The sequence below is a fragment of the Asterias rubens genome, chromosome 16 (genome assembly GCF_902459465.1).
Source record: "Asterias rubens chromosome 16, eAstRub1.3, whole genome shotgun sequence".
NCBI lineage: Eukaryota > Metazoa > Echinodermata > Asteroidea > Forcipulatida > Asteriidae > Asterias > Asterias rubens.
Genome location: NC_047077.1, coordinates 9,418,270 through 9,433,428, shown reverse-complemented (window position 1 = coordinate 9,433,428; position 15,159 = coordinate 9,418,270). Strand labels below are relative to the sequence as shown.

At 38.8% G+C, this 15,159-nt stretch overlaps 1 protein-coding gene and 1 non-coding gene across 2 annotated transcripts; one reads left to right on the top strand and one right to left on the bottom strand.

The window, feature by feature from the left end:
* Window positions 1-448: 448 nt before the first annotated feature.
* Window positions 449-12,306, bottom strand: LOC117300995 (transcription elongation factor B polypeptide 3-like). The gene is made up of 12 exons (XM_033784868.1): window positions 12,138-12,306; window positions 10,700-10,887; window positions 9,392-9,448; window positions 7,573-9,282; window positions 7,167-7,272; window positions 6,079-6,171; window positions 4,894-4,947; window positions 4,167-4,264; window positions 3,558-3,659; window positions 2,873-2,951; window positions 1,877-2,086; window positions 449-1,326 (listed from the first exon to the last, which is right to left on the bottom strand). Exons 2-12 carry the CDS (start codon window positions 10,781-10,783, stop codon window positions 1,262-1,264), a joined length of 2,658 nt encoding a protein of 885 aa, XP_033640759.1. The 5' UTR covers window positions 10,784-10,887; window positions 12,138-12,306; the 3' UTR covers window positions 449-1,261.
* Window positions 6,373-6,445, top strand: Trnan-auu. Its single transcript has one exon. It is a non-coding gene; the product is annotated as a tRNA-Asn (tRNA).
* Window positions 12,307-15,159: the final 2,853 nt, after the last annotated feature.

The window sequence follows — 15,159 nt, the reverse complement described above, 5'->3', positions numbered from 1 at the left end:
CCCACATTGATTGCATAATACTTATAATCATTACGAGAAACCCAATTTCTAAATCTTAAAACATGTAAAAGGAGTCTTTATAAAAGTCCATATTATTTGTAATGATTACCAATCACTTTGAGGACAAATTTGTAATGGTACGTGTAAGTGTTTTTTTCTGAGCAGTACTGATTCCATCAAACTAAGAGGTCAGAGGGGCCCAATTTGTTTAAGCTGCTGATCAAATCATAAAGTAATGTTTGTCAACGTGATGCTGATTATTAATTTGGGTTTTTACCCATACACCGATGTGTGTTAGCACTGTATACTCAGTACTTTCCCCCAAATCCTGTGAAAAAATATCACAGGCATATTTCTCGGGTGGGATTTGAACCCACGACCCTTGCAATTCTAGAGCAGTGTCTTACCAACTAGACTACCAAGATTGCCCAGTAGCTGGATTGTTATTTTGTGCATGTGAGATACACCAAGTGAGAAGAATGGTCTTTGACAATTACCAATAGTGTCCAGTGTCTTTAAAAGTCTTTCATAAATAATGAAATATCTCTGTTTCTTTGCACTCACATTCAATTGCAACAGAATTGATTTCAGGCGGGAGTAAAGATTGCAAGAAGTTCCACAACCTCAATACATCAAAGACAAGCTCAACTGTCTCTGCAAATAATATCAAGTCTAATTTTATAAATACGTTATTTCTTTTTAATAATATTATAAATTCTATTCAAAAAGCAAGTATGAAAATGGGAAGATGTTATACCGAGAATTATTCATCCATATATTGACTCAATTCATGTACACAGTACAATATAAGCCACAACAGGTAATTTAAACAACGACCCACATTCATGTAACTGAAGTAGCGATCTAACAAAGCATTCAGTAGGGCTCAAAATTACTCCGGGCCAGTAAACTCAAGACAAGACAAATTCAGCAGCCGGTCATTTTTTTCTTCAAATCGTGAATCTATAATTATGAATTCCCTCAATTCTGTTGAGTATTGAACTACGTACCCATATAATACAAATGAGATCAATCTCGTCTTAGTTCTTTTCAAATCAAAACAGTAAAATATGAAACTCTGTACCAGTAGAGGCGCTTTTATTTTCCTGATTTCAATTCTGATCTTGAAAAATTAATTCTGGTCCAGTAAACTTGCGCTACTAGCCCTGTCATCTTGAGTCGATATTCCTCCCAAATTTGAGCCCTGTTTGGTGCAACAGGTCGAGGGTTAAAGTTCAGGTCAAAGTTCAAAGGTCTTTCATCATCTACGAAGCTTCTTGATCATTCTCAGTGTCTTCATCATCATGGGTGCCACAATCTTTGTTGCTATAAGAAAAAAAATACAATAAAAAGAAAGATTATATAAATAATCAAATTCCAATTGAAGAACTGATACAGGTTTGGTAAAACAAAAGGGAGAGAGAAAAAAAAGTATTACTTTTTAGACACAACAATTTGGTGTACAGTAAGGGTCCTTGACTGCTGCGTACTCCGAACATGAGATGGTTTCTGTAATGCTAAAGGCTCAACTAACGGGGGTAATAATAGTTTTGATACAATTTAAAGGGCCCCTGAAGTGAACATTTTTTTTGAGCTAAGGTACTTACTAATACCCTTATGTGTATGGAATACTAAGTGACATATATTTGGTAGTTTCATTGATGAGTGAATTTCTGTTAACATTTAAAATGTTCATGTCATATCTTGACGGCAGCTCAAGGTGATATGACTACGACTGGCACCTCCAACAAAGGGAGCCCCCTACAATTGGTAGAGCATCTGTGCATAGTACGTGTATGTCAATACAGAGAGCATTGGTTCAAATCCTGCTCCAGTAAATTTTACTCTCTTCAAACCCAAACTATTGCTTTCTTACTTCTTGCCTGCCGTTGATGCTGAACCGAAGAAACATCAGCCCCGCTAGAGTTGATTAGAACCCTGGACAGTTTGTTTGGTTGCACGGTGCTGTGGGTACGCTTCTCCGGCATGAACGCTCCGGACGCCGTACCATGCCGAAGCTGCTGACGCATCACGCTCCGCGGAGGTTTCGCCGGTCGATCGACGAATGCCATTTTTGTGAGGCGACCTTAGGAGAAAGAACACAGTTTAATTTTATTGTTTTTTTTTTTTTCGTGCATATTAACTTTGGTGCTCTTAACTGCTTGACCACGACACTTCCATGAACCTTTATGCTAGAACAAAGCAATGTTGGTTGTTTCAGTTGACTTTAACGGACTTGCCTTACTAAATGGTTTGTATGACTTCCGGGGTATACGCGATTCGTTTGCACAGTTTTATCATTGGCGTTCTTTTACTTCTGTGCACCGTAGTTTAAGTTGATTTGAGGTGGGTTATAACGGCTCCTTTAAAATGTCCTTTGTCTGTGATTAAAGGCAGTGGACACTACTGGTAATTACTCAAAATAATTATTATAATAAAACCTTACTTGGTAATGAGTAATGGGGAGAGGTTGGTAGTATAAAACATTGTGAGAAACGGCTCCCTCTGAAGTGGAGCACTTTTCGAGAAAGGAGTAATTTTCCACGAATTTGATTTCGAGACCTCATATTTAGAACTTGAGGTCTCGAAATCAAGCATCTGAAAGCACACACCTTCGTGTGACAAGGGTGTTTTTTTCTTTCATTATTATCTCGCAACTTCGACGACCGATTGAGCTCAAATTTGCACAGGTTTGTTGTTAGATGCAATTACCAACAGTGTCTATTGTCTTTAACATGATATCTATCTGTGGTGGTAATGTGTTCCAGTATTTAACAGTTAGTGTGGATTTGAATGAACATACCCCGGAAAAGATAACAGTGTTTTAAGAGTGCCCTCACACGGATAATGGATTTACTGATGTTTTGCCTACCTGGATCCTTTTCCGCCATTTGTCTCGAGATATTGGCTGTGATGGACTTGAGTCTGGCTTCTCGCTCATCGTGTTTCCTCTGTTGAGTGGTGGATAGAATGATTGGTAAACTATGCAAGCCTGCATTATCATATCATGTGGTGTATGCATCTACACAGTCAACCCTCCTACTGTCTGACCATTCAATATCACCCACTGTGGTTCTCAATATTATGTCATGTGATGAATGCATCTACACAGTACACAGTCAACCCTCCTACTGTCTGACCATTCAATATCACCCACTGTGGTTATCAATATTATGTCATGTGATGAATGCATCTACACAGTACACAGACACCCCTCCTACTGTCTGACCATTCAATAACAACAACATTATTGCTTAGCAGAATAAAATTACCAGTCAAAATGCCATAAAAAGTGCACTGATTGCGAGTGGCTCCCTGTAATGTAATGCTGTAATTGCTTTGTATCTTTGTATTAAGCGCTTTAAGGCCATTATGGCAATTTGTCATTTATAGATATCTTTTTATTATTATTATTAATACTGAGTAGGCCTATACAGTGCTAACACACATCGGTGTATGGGTAAAAACCAAAATTAATATTGTTACTATTATTGCTTAGCAAGTCACACCTGCTAAGCAGAATTCTCTGCTTATAATCGGGTATCCTAGTAACTTACTACGTAGAGCTCCCTCCAGGATTCCATTTCACTGGGCCAATCTCCCTTGAAGTCTCGCTGAGCATGCTTCTGCCAAAGCGGATCACTATCCTCCAGAAAATGCTTTTAAAAATTAAAAAACGTTTAGTAACAATAATTTAACAGGCCTTGAACTTCAATTTTTTTAAGAGGCACAGCAATTTTCCTCTAGTAAAGAGGTAGGGCATTCTATGAATAAATGGAATTTTTATTGGAACTTTACAAAGGGCACCACAAAGGGCTCCGCGTACCACCATGGCACAAGATTTTAAACCAATGTTTGTATAATGTAAGTGAGATTGGCTGTTGCCAGCTTGGCGTTCATATCCCCTTGTCGAGCTTTGCAGAGTTAAGCCCGGTTCATACTTCATGCGAATGCGAATGCGAAGCGAATTTAACGTCACAACCCTCCTTTCGCAGAGATATTCGCAAGTGAGTCGTGTTCAACTGCTGCAAATTGTTCGCTGCGAGTTTGTGACGTCAACATTCGTATCGCATTCGGGCTTTACCTTGATGGGAAGATCATCTAAAAAAAAAAATGCATGATGGCTTGAATGTTATACGCATAACAAATAATGTCCACATACTTACCGGGTTGCAATCTTCAAGATGGAATAACTGCGCAGGGGAACACCTTGCTAGGACGGGATGCAGTATGTCAAAGGGCACCCCACCAACCTCATCCAGAGCTGATGAAGTTAAACAAAAATATTTTGTTTCCGATGTTAAAGGCAGTGGACACTAATGGTAATTACTCAAAATAATTATCAGCATAAAACCACACTAGTTAAAGAGGAATGGGGAGAGGTTGATAGTATAAAACATTGTGAGAAACAGCTCTCTCTGAAGTGACGTAGTTTTCGAGAAAGAAGTAATTTTCCATGAGTTTGATTTCGAGACCTCAAGTTTAGAATTTGAGGTCTCGAAATCAAGCATCTTAAAGCACACAACTTCATGTGACAAGGGTATTTTTTCTTTCATAGTTATCTGGCAACATCGACGACCAATCGAGCTCAAACATTCACAGGTTTGTTATTTTATGCATGTGTTGATATACACCAAGCGAGAAGACTGGTCTTTGACAATTACCAATAGTGTCCACTGTCTTTAAGTACAGGATTGGCAATTACCCAAAAGATAAAATCAATTACTTCGCAATCAAAAGATGGCTAGTTTTAAAGATGGATGTTTCTCTAAAAAACATCAAATACTATTGCTTATTATAAGAAACTTTGTTGGCTTTCCCTTGACAATTCAGGAGGATGCAAGTATGACATTAATTTTGTTTAGTGCTTAGGGCTATAAATATTTCACTCACCGTCAATGTTTTTGCATAATATATCCATGCACATGTCGTAGAGTTTCGGCACACCTATGGAAGAAGTATAAAAATATTAAAACAAATTGTACACACATTTTCAGAAGGCCCTTAAAGGAACATTACAGAATTGGTTGCTGGCAGTGTAAGCACTTTATGTAATCCACCATATACATAAACTGACAAACCTGTAGAAGTTTGAGATCGTTCGTCCATCTGGGTCACGAGAGAATAGTGAAAAACCAATTAAAATTTTTGCATTGCATCGATGCCAAAATAGAAATGAATAAAACGTTCATCGAGCGATAAACTCCAAACGCAAAGTAAGAACTTAGATTATTAAATTCTCATCAAATATGACATTTCAGACAGATATATTTCAAGGGATGTTTTCAACTATCATCATCATTAGACCCAGGCATGCAACTGCCTGTTGAAAAAAAAAGAGGAAAATTTTCAAAGGCACAACGCAAGTGCGGAGCGAGACAGCCGAAACGCCACAGGACATGATACCCACAATGGTACCCTAGAAAACGTTGAGGTTTATTATGCTCTAAGGTGCATTTTTAGCATGTGCTAGGCTTATTTTACATGATTGTAGTTGTACACTGTTAATGCCAGGCATATATTAGGCTATAAACAAAAATCAGAAAAAAAAACCCCAAAAAACGGAATTCCACGGAAACGCGGAAGAGTTGCATGCCTGTAGACCGTGTAAGTTTTATGTAAATCTGTGATTTTCACGATTTTTTTTTCTTACCAATTCTGTAACGTTCCTTTAAACGTACTAAACTCCTGCTGAAAAAGGAGTTTGATGTATTTGTTCACAAATTCTCTCTCTATCTTTACAACCTATTCTTGTTGGGTGATGTGTTTCAAGCCAAATTTTTCTGGACTGGCTTACGGTGGACATTTTTTAATGACTGAAACAACTTCAGAGCCCCCTCAATTTTGCAGTCAGTCAGACGGCTCACATGTCACCCAAACATACCAGTCTGTAAAGCTCAAAGGCATGCACCTACCATGCTATGCTTCTTTTCAACCGCTCAAAGAGGGACAAAGGGTACTGGAAATAATGCTTTTAAAGTCCCTTTACCCTTTTTGTATTAATGCTGTGGCATACAAGAATGTATGGCCGGTTTGACCACAAGAAGTTGGAAACACAAATGACATTTTCAGTCTTACTTGTGAGGCGATTAACTCTGGCACGCCCTGAGAAGACTTTGGTTTTTCCCTGCTTGGAGCCAAGAAAGGCCCTCTCCTCTTCAGACGTCATAACTGCAAAGAAAAAAAAAATCAATATATTGATATCTGAAACAAAAAGTCGCATCCCCTTAAGGTGATCATCTGGCTGCCGCTTCCCAGGTTGTATCGTAATTTGGGTGTGATCCCTGGCTACACGGCAGTTAACGGTTGTATGGCTTCTGACTGGCACCCCCGAACAAAGTTATTGACAAAATAGGGACACCACCAACATAGGGCAAGATAGCTCAGTTGGTAGAGCGCCGGCACATTAAACCGGAGGTCGTTGGTTCGAATCCCACTCTAGTCAATTCTTTGTTCAACCCCAAAACGAAGGAAAAAAAATAAAGAAAAAATAAATCATCAAGGACATGTTTGTTTAAAGGAATTGACCTAATTTATGCGATGTCAACACCCAGAATAAAACCTGGTTTATGCCAGTTTTTGCAGCACGAAAATATCTTCACATGCAATTTGTCTTCAAAATAAATAGCATTACCATGGGTTGACGGTACATGTAACTGTGTGTGAAATCAATGTAATGAGGGATCTGTACTAATTTTGTTGACCAACATCCATACATCATACAAAAACTGTATTCATTTCATAATTCTGGTTGTGAAGCCACAGAGTCTCAGAAAAAACACTAAACTAAATCACCGACTACATGTATGCAGCATGATCTGGGAGGAAAACCCCAGAGAAATATTCCTGGGGGAAACCCATGCAGTCAGGTAGGGACTGCAAACCTTGTCCGCATGGAGCCAACGGCGTGATTCAAAACTAGGGTCTGGAAGGCGAGGAAAGAAACCACTTAGCCAACACGACCCCCCCCCCCCCAATTACATGTAGACTGCGCAAAATCTTGCGCAAAATTAAGTGACATGTTTAGCAACTGTTGTAACTTGCAAAAGTTGTAACTTGCGAATTAAGCAAGTCATTGTACCAGACCCTATTCAAACCACTGACAGATCATGCTTGAAAGTGGCAGCCTTTTCTTTTTAGGGGTTGATTTGTAAAACTTTTCAAACCTCTTTTCTTGAGAGGAGATCCTCCCACCTCCGGTAGACGCATTGGTTTGTAGTCCGGCTGGATTTCTGGTAGGCTAATTGCTACATCGGCAGACTCTCGTCTCAACTGTGAACGAAATAAAATCATTGTTGCATTAGTTTTAAATTCTTTTATTGATTTGGTTTGACAACCCAAATTAGTTGAGTAAAGCCTCCACCATGAAATAAATGTTGCTAAGATTTGCCTGAACTGGTAGGAGTTATAACAGTGTTCTAGTGGGGGTTTTGTTTTTTTCCGTTATATAAATATATAAATGCATTATAAATAATAGGACAGATTTAATGAACTCCAAACACTGTACTCTGCCCAAAACATGCTGCTAGGTTTAAAGGCCTTGGAAGAAAATCAAGCAACCAAGCTTCTTACCCTCTTGGCAGCCATAGCCTCCTCGTCCTCTTGACTGATACTTCGCTTCTTCCTGTTTCGCCTACCAACATCCGACCCATGACCTCCATCTGAACTCTGACCCTCAGATGAACTTGTAGCTTTCCTCTCCTTGGGTTTAACATTATTCCGATCCTTCACTCGATCGGTTTCTTTATGGCTTGACCTTGAACTTTCACCTTTGACCGTGTCGGCACTGCTTCGTTTGACCTTGGACTGGCTGTCCAAAGTCGTTGTGCGAGTGGTTTTAGACTTGTCCTTCGGTTTGGCTGCTGAAGATCCCAGTTTCACAGAGGTGGACGGTTTATTCTTGGCGACTTTCTTCACCTTTGAAACAACAGGAGGAACTAGAAGGCAATCGCCAAACGACATACCAGTAGACCTGAAGTCCTGCCCCTCCAGGTCTTCATGTTCGACGACATCTTGGAGCTCCTCTGATAGATGGTTGTCAACTGGCTTCTCCCTCTTTCCGCTACTACTGCCTTTAGACTTGGAACTATGTCCCTTTTTCAGGTTGGACGTTTTTGGCGACGGGTTATCAGAGGATGCCCCGTGGGAAGAAGTTACTTTGACACTTTTACTCTTCGAGTCTGTTTTGCCTCTTTGCTGAACTGATTTGCTGTGAGAGTCTTTACCAATTGTCTTTTCTACAGAGGCTTGTTTTGCAGCTTTCTCAGGAGAAACTTCGGACTTTGGTTTAGGCAACGCTGTCTTATTAGGAGATTTGTCCTTGGAGATACTTGTCAAACCTTCATGTTTGAGACTTTTGCTCTCCCGTTCAGTTCTCTGCGAAGGAAGACCTTTGTCTGGATGAGATGGTTTTGAGACCTTGGATGGCAAATGTTGTTCGTGAGGTGCGGAACTAGCACTTGAGTGCGGTTTGGCCTGAGATGTTTTGGTGGTTGCTTTTGATTCATGTGATCTATCACGTGACTTGTCGTTTGATCTATCACGTGACTTGTCATGTGATCTAGCATTTGACTTGTCGGGTGATCTATCATCATGTGACTTGTCATGTGATTTAGCATGTGACTTGTCATGCAATCTCACGTGCAATTCAGACTCCTTAACAGGTTTCTTCTGCCCGTGTGAGCTACGAGACTCAGTCGGCTTTGCCGAGATGTCATTCTCTCGCTTAGAGTGACCACTGGCCATTCCATTTTCAGGGTGTTGATGATGGCTTTTCAGTTTTTTAACTGGGCTCCCCCTGGAAGGAGAAGACTGTTTTTCTTTGAGGCTTGTGTATTTATCATCATTCAAGCTGTCATCCCTGGGTTGCTTCTTGTGCTTGGGAGAATCAACCAACCTTGTTGACGTGCTTCCCGGCGAGGCATCCAGCAACTTTGGCTCAACTCTGGATTTGGCCGATTGCTTCGGTGACTTGAGTACTTGAGTCTCTGGTGATCCAAGTGGTTTTGGTTTTGGCAGACTCTCCGAAGACCTTGCCTTAGTCACGCTCCTGGATGGACTCGATGTTGTGGCTTCAACCCGTTGCACAGCCTTGTGATGTATCGTCGAGTCGCTGCTGCTGGCTTGTCGCTGTTGCTCTTGAGCACCTTCGTGTTTCATGGCTTCTTCATCCATAGCTTCATGGACCATGGATTTCCAGTGGCGTACCAGACCCCGGGCAGCTTGTGCTATCTCGCCGTCATGTTTGCGGAATCCATTCACGACTTTGCCGATTCCTGTCTCCTGAGATTAAGGGAAAAAAGGATAAATTTAAGATGTTATTTGGTTTTTACTCTTTACTTCTCAGAGCCCTATTATGTAAAACCCAAGTATTATTATTATTATCACTTACAGTGAGAACCTCTATTGAGATGGGCAATCTAGTCAGTTTTTGAAGGATCCTCAGAACCTGTGAAACAACAAAAGAGAAATTAGCGTGATTCCAATAATAAAAAAAGTGGGATCTCTAAAAGTCATGTTACAACCCCCTTTAACTGCTTAAAAATGGTAAAGGCAGGTTCTAAAAATTGTAAATTTGCTGGAATTTATGAGTTATCAATCACACAGGCACAACTGGGATAGGTAAAAAGTAGCCCTCTCTGCATTCCATAAGGTCCTATCAAACAAGGCCGAATGCCGGGTTGGATATACACACGTAGAGATGCAGACACACTGTTTCTTCTGTATTCCTTGAGCACAAATGTGATGTCAAATTTATCTTCAAACAAGCAAACTTAAAGCGCTGATTAACGCAACTGTAGAGTTAGAAAACCTGCACGTTTTGCAAAAATAGTGCAATTCGTAGAGTTAGAACAACAACAACAGGGCATCAGCAGCGTATTATGGGCCTAGTGAAAATTTATAACACCTACATGTTTTGTTGCTAAGAATTGACCAATCAAAGTCAATGATTTAGATTTGCGTTCTGAACATAAAAAAGTTTGTTGACCTTTTACTTAATTAGCATAATGCCATTGCTTCATGCAAAAGTTACTAAGTGGTGGTACTTAAGAAAACACACCAAAAAACATAGATTTAAAAAAATGTTTTCAAAGCAAAGAAACAGGTCTGTAGGCCTACCCTGTATGCTTCGTTTTCAAAAGGGCAAGGGCACTTTATAAGGCTCCTTAGTTAAAGCCAGTGGACACTATTGGTAATTACTCAAAATAATTATTGGCATAAAACCTTTCTTGGTGACAAGTAATGGGGAGAGGTTGATGGTATAAAACATTGTGAGAAACGGCTCCCTCTGAAGTGCCATAGTTTTCGAGATAGAAGTAATTTTCCACGAATTTGATTTTGAGACCTCAGATTTAGAACTTGAGGTCTCGAAATCAATCATCTAAATGCACACAACTTCGTGTGACAAGGGTTATTTTTCTTTCATTATTATCTCGCAACTTTGATGACCGATTGAGCTCAATTTTTCACAGGTTTGTTATTTTATGCATGTGTTGAGATACACCAACTGTGAAGGCTAGTCTTTGACAATTACCAATAGTGTCCACTGCCTTTAAAGGCGACCTATGACTGTATGAGGAAATTGTAAATTTCTACTGTGAACATTTCATTTTCAAGGGCACCAAGGCTATGACCAGGGGGCATGGAGGCAATCGCCTCCAGTGCCTCCGTGAAGTATCAGGCCTGAAGGAAAGTTTACCTTTTCTTGTGGGGGAGGAGGGTCCACAGTCAGCTTATTACGAAGAGTTCGTACTAGAGACAGCGTACTTATATTCACTGCCATGATGAGGTCAATCAGGGGTTGAATGCAACGATATGGTGCTTACAGTTCAAAGGTCATAGGTAATCTCGAAAGAATCACAGAGTTTCTGCAGAGACCTGTCATTTCTGTATTAAATCATTAAAAAAAAGTAATAACAAAAACAGTAAATTAAATCGTTAAAATGGTTTGTACATAAAACATAATTGTAGGTTACTCAGACTTGTCAATGAGGGCACTGTACAACGTACTCCTAGAACTATGAGGTTTGTTTGGCCATCGTCTCCACAATAGCCGAACGAACCTCATCATAATTCTAGGAGTATTATTTATATGCTTATTTATCTATTTATTTATTTATTTATTGTTTATCCGGCAGGAAAATCATGAGGAAACATGGGTGTTCAAAAGGTACCAATTGATGGATACAAGTAGCCCAATAAATAGTGCCTCTCTACTTCTTCTTCAGGGAGTATTTGGCACCATGATGGGGGTTACCAACAGCAATTGAATACCTAGAACTGCAATTGAATTACAGTAACACTGTATAATTGTATAAAGATTGTTGGAATGTTAGTTTTAGTTGTGATTTACCGTAACACTAACACTCCATTCTCCCTAAAGCTAAAAGGGACTGTCTGTAGCATAAGGAAGAGTGAGACAATTCAATCACTTTTTTAAAATGTTATCTTTCAATTACTTTAACATCATTCCATATGGACGGTTTTACTTTAAAAAAAATATCACCACAACTAAAAATGAGACTATATTTTAGTTTGGAAAAGTTTCCGTATGGCGTCATCACTTTTTCATTCGAAATAAAATAATATAGTATCTAATTTACCTGATTGATATATCCCTTTTTATAAAAATGAGTGAAAAAGTGGTGGCGCCATACGGAAAGTTATCCTTTAGTTTTATGAGACATACAAAATATATTGCAAAAAAAGCTAAACCATACAGCAACAATATTATATCAGACTATAATAGAGAAATACTATAACACCATTCCTCCATGATAGACAGTAAAACAATAAACAAATAAAAATAGAAAGTGAGGTGAAGTTCATAACAATTTACTAAATATAAAATAAGAAAAGCCCTGGTCAGCAAGATATTCATAGTATGATCATGGATCCGTGACCGATGATTCCTTCCTCCATGATATGATAATGATATAATTATGATATATCACGACACATGGATTAATAAAAACAGCTGTTCACTGTGGTCTTTACGCTGTGTGCAGTGTGGTGCAGTCTTCCGTAACGAACGTCACTCATTGCGTTGGGTTAGTCAAAATGTGAATCAAATTGTGGGGAAATTGTGTGATCGGCCTCACTTCAGTCTTACCATGGTCTTATTACTATTAACTTACCATCGCATTTGATGTGTACACATAATCCACAATCCCTTGATCAATCAAATACCTGTAAAAGCCATTGGGTTATTCTTGTTTACACAGCATTTACTCGACGAGGAAAATAACAACTGAAGACACAGTGCAATATTCACAGCCCAGTCCTTTTCCTCCAATGACCGCGGTGTGTGTGTAGTATGGATCTACCGAAAATGTGCAACACATCTCCAGATTTGAGCTGCGCGATCAAGTGTTGCGCAATCTAGAGATTGATTTTCCTCAACCAGGGCCCAATTTCATAGAGCTGCTAAGCACAAAAAATTGCTTAGCATGAAATTTTGTCTTAATAAAAACAGGATTTCTCAACCAAATTTTCACGTGATTTTCAGGATAATCAAACAACAGCTGAATACAAGTACCAAGCAATAATCAACAAATGTAAATTTTGTTGGTAATCCTGATCGAGGAAGAAATTTCATGCTAAGCAAATTTTCGTGCTTGGCAGCTCTATGAAATTGAGCCCAGCTCAACGACTAGTACGTAGTCTGCACAACATGCACTACCATGTGCCCTTGTACATTATTTGGGTATTGTGGCAGGCAAGATACTGTGGTCATTGACATTTTGTGTCACAACTTCCACATAAATCCAAGAGTTATGAAAGTAAAAGCTGGACAAGTTTTGAGATGTGCCCCTCTGATTCATCATCTCAAAAGTTGATCAGAATTAGACAGTGCAATCTCCATAAAATATAAGTTTTTATGTTTTCTTCCATTGAGCTGTGTACAAATCGTGTCTGCAGGAACTTACCCGGCTCTGTTGGCCTTTTTGTAAATATGTGACCTCAAAGGTCACATCGTCTATTACTAGACTTTGAATAAGGATAATTTCACACGTGGTTGACCTATAAGCCTAAACTTGTAAAAAATGAGCAGCTTTATACTTTTCGGGAGCCGAAAGTTGGGTAGGCTTACCACGTGATCACAGTAAACAACCATTTACGAAATACTGGGACAAGTGAAGACGCAACAACCAGGCTGCCAAGAAATGCCGAGATGCGAAGAGACTCTTGATCGATTACAGAGCGGCTCGTTTGGCTTACTGGGAGCAGCAGAACATCCAGCTACATCATGAAGCGTCTTCGCTGCAGAAGGATGTGGCAAGATTGAAGGAACTTTTCAGGAGAAACACGGCAGAAGCAAACAAGAAGTTATCTCAACAGTAACTTGACATTGACACAAACCGTTAAATTTTGCCAGAATATTATAATTTCGTATTAACGTTTCTCAACAATGTTGAACTTGATGAAAGATAAATAAATAAAAAAACACCGACGTTGTTAATGCTGAAGAAATAATTATTGATGGTATCTGGTAAGGAGACACCAGAATTCTTCTTAACTATTTTATTTGCTAAGCAAAATTGAGCAGGGAACCAGTCACGAGCGATATTCATTGAGAAATTAAAACAGTTCACGAGAAATTAATTTACGATCATCAAATTGGTGTACCCTTCTTTTCTTCAATTTTACTGAAGACATTCACTTTGGATGCCATGAAATGCATCCCATAACCATTTCGTTGTCACAGGAATGCTGATGTGTAGGTTGTACAAAATTAACCTTTTTGGGGTTTATACTGGTGCTGTTTATATTAGGCTCTATCCCTTGTGCACACAACACCTTTTAATTGCTGCAAAGTTTATAGCTTTATCGATTACTTGATTTTTCTTTTTGTACGATAAATTGAAGATACTAAACGCACAGTATGTTTAAAACATCAAAATCTAATTTATTTTATAAATACAACTATAAGACAGCGTGTTGGTCGACCAAAACAATCGACACTAAACCTTTCCAATGTTTACATTTTGTGCACTGACAAAAAATAAATTCAATCGCTCTTCATAAAAAATGCATTTATTGCAGGGCCTTCAGAAGTTCGGAGATTGTGTTATTATTGGGTTTTATGGAAGGGCTGCATGTGTACAATCTCATAAGAAAGGTTGCCCACAATTGTTTGGGTTTTCTTGTCGAAAAGGCTATTAACATTGCATTATATTTTTACCCGTTCTGATTTTGTTTTAAAAGTTCAGAAATAAGTCCAGTGCATAAAACAATACAATAAAACTGTATTGATCCTGCATATCCGACTTCATATTATTATTTGGTTATGTATACTTTGACGTCATTTTTTCTGTCGCATACGTTTGATTACTGTTTGAGTCTAAAAGTCTCGTTGTTTAGCGGAAGATTCGTTTTCAATCATGAACAAACATTAATCATGTGTGATTTCATGTTAATTAAGTTTTGACAATGTGATGGATTGTGGATATACATGTATAACTCAAGGAATGATTTTGTTGTTTTTTCTGAGGTTTTTTTTTTTTTTTGGGGGGGGGTGGGGTTAAAAACATCATCAACAAAATTCTGTACACCAAAATTGCCACTGTCGTAGCGCTTTTCAATGGTGATAATGCTTTAAAACAGAACTCTATTAGACATTAATTTTTGTAAGGTGACTCTGTATTTTTGGCGTCAGATAAAACACTGGTTGACTAATTCACTGAACATTGATATTATTTTTGACAACACGACCAAGCTGTTTGGTGTCCTTATTAGAAAATGGTCTGCTCTTAAAGGCAGTGGACACTATTGGTAATTACTCAAGATAATTATTAGCATAAAACCTTACTTGGTAACGAGTAATGGGGAGAGGTTGATGGTATAAAACATTGTGAGAAACGGCCCCCTCTCAAGTGACGTAGTTTTCAAGAAAGAAGTAATTTTCTACGAATTTGATTTCGAGACCTCAAGTTTAGAATTTGAGGTCTCGAAATCAAGCATCTGAAAGCACACAACTTTGTGTGACAAGGAAGTTTTTTCTTTCATTATTATCTCGCACCTTCGACGACCGATTGAGCTCAAATATTCACAGGTTGGTTATTTTATGTATATGTTGAGAACCACCAAGTGAGAAGACTTGTCTTTGACAATTACCAATAGTGTCCACTGCCTTTAATTTAATTCTCATTCTTTGCC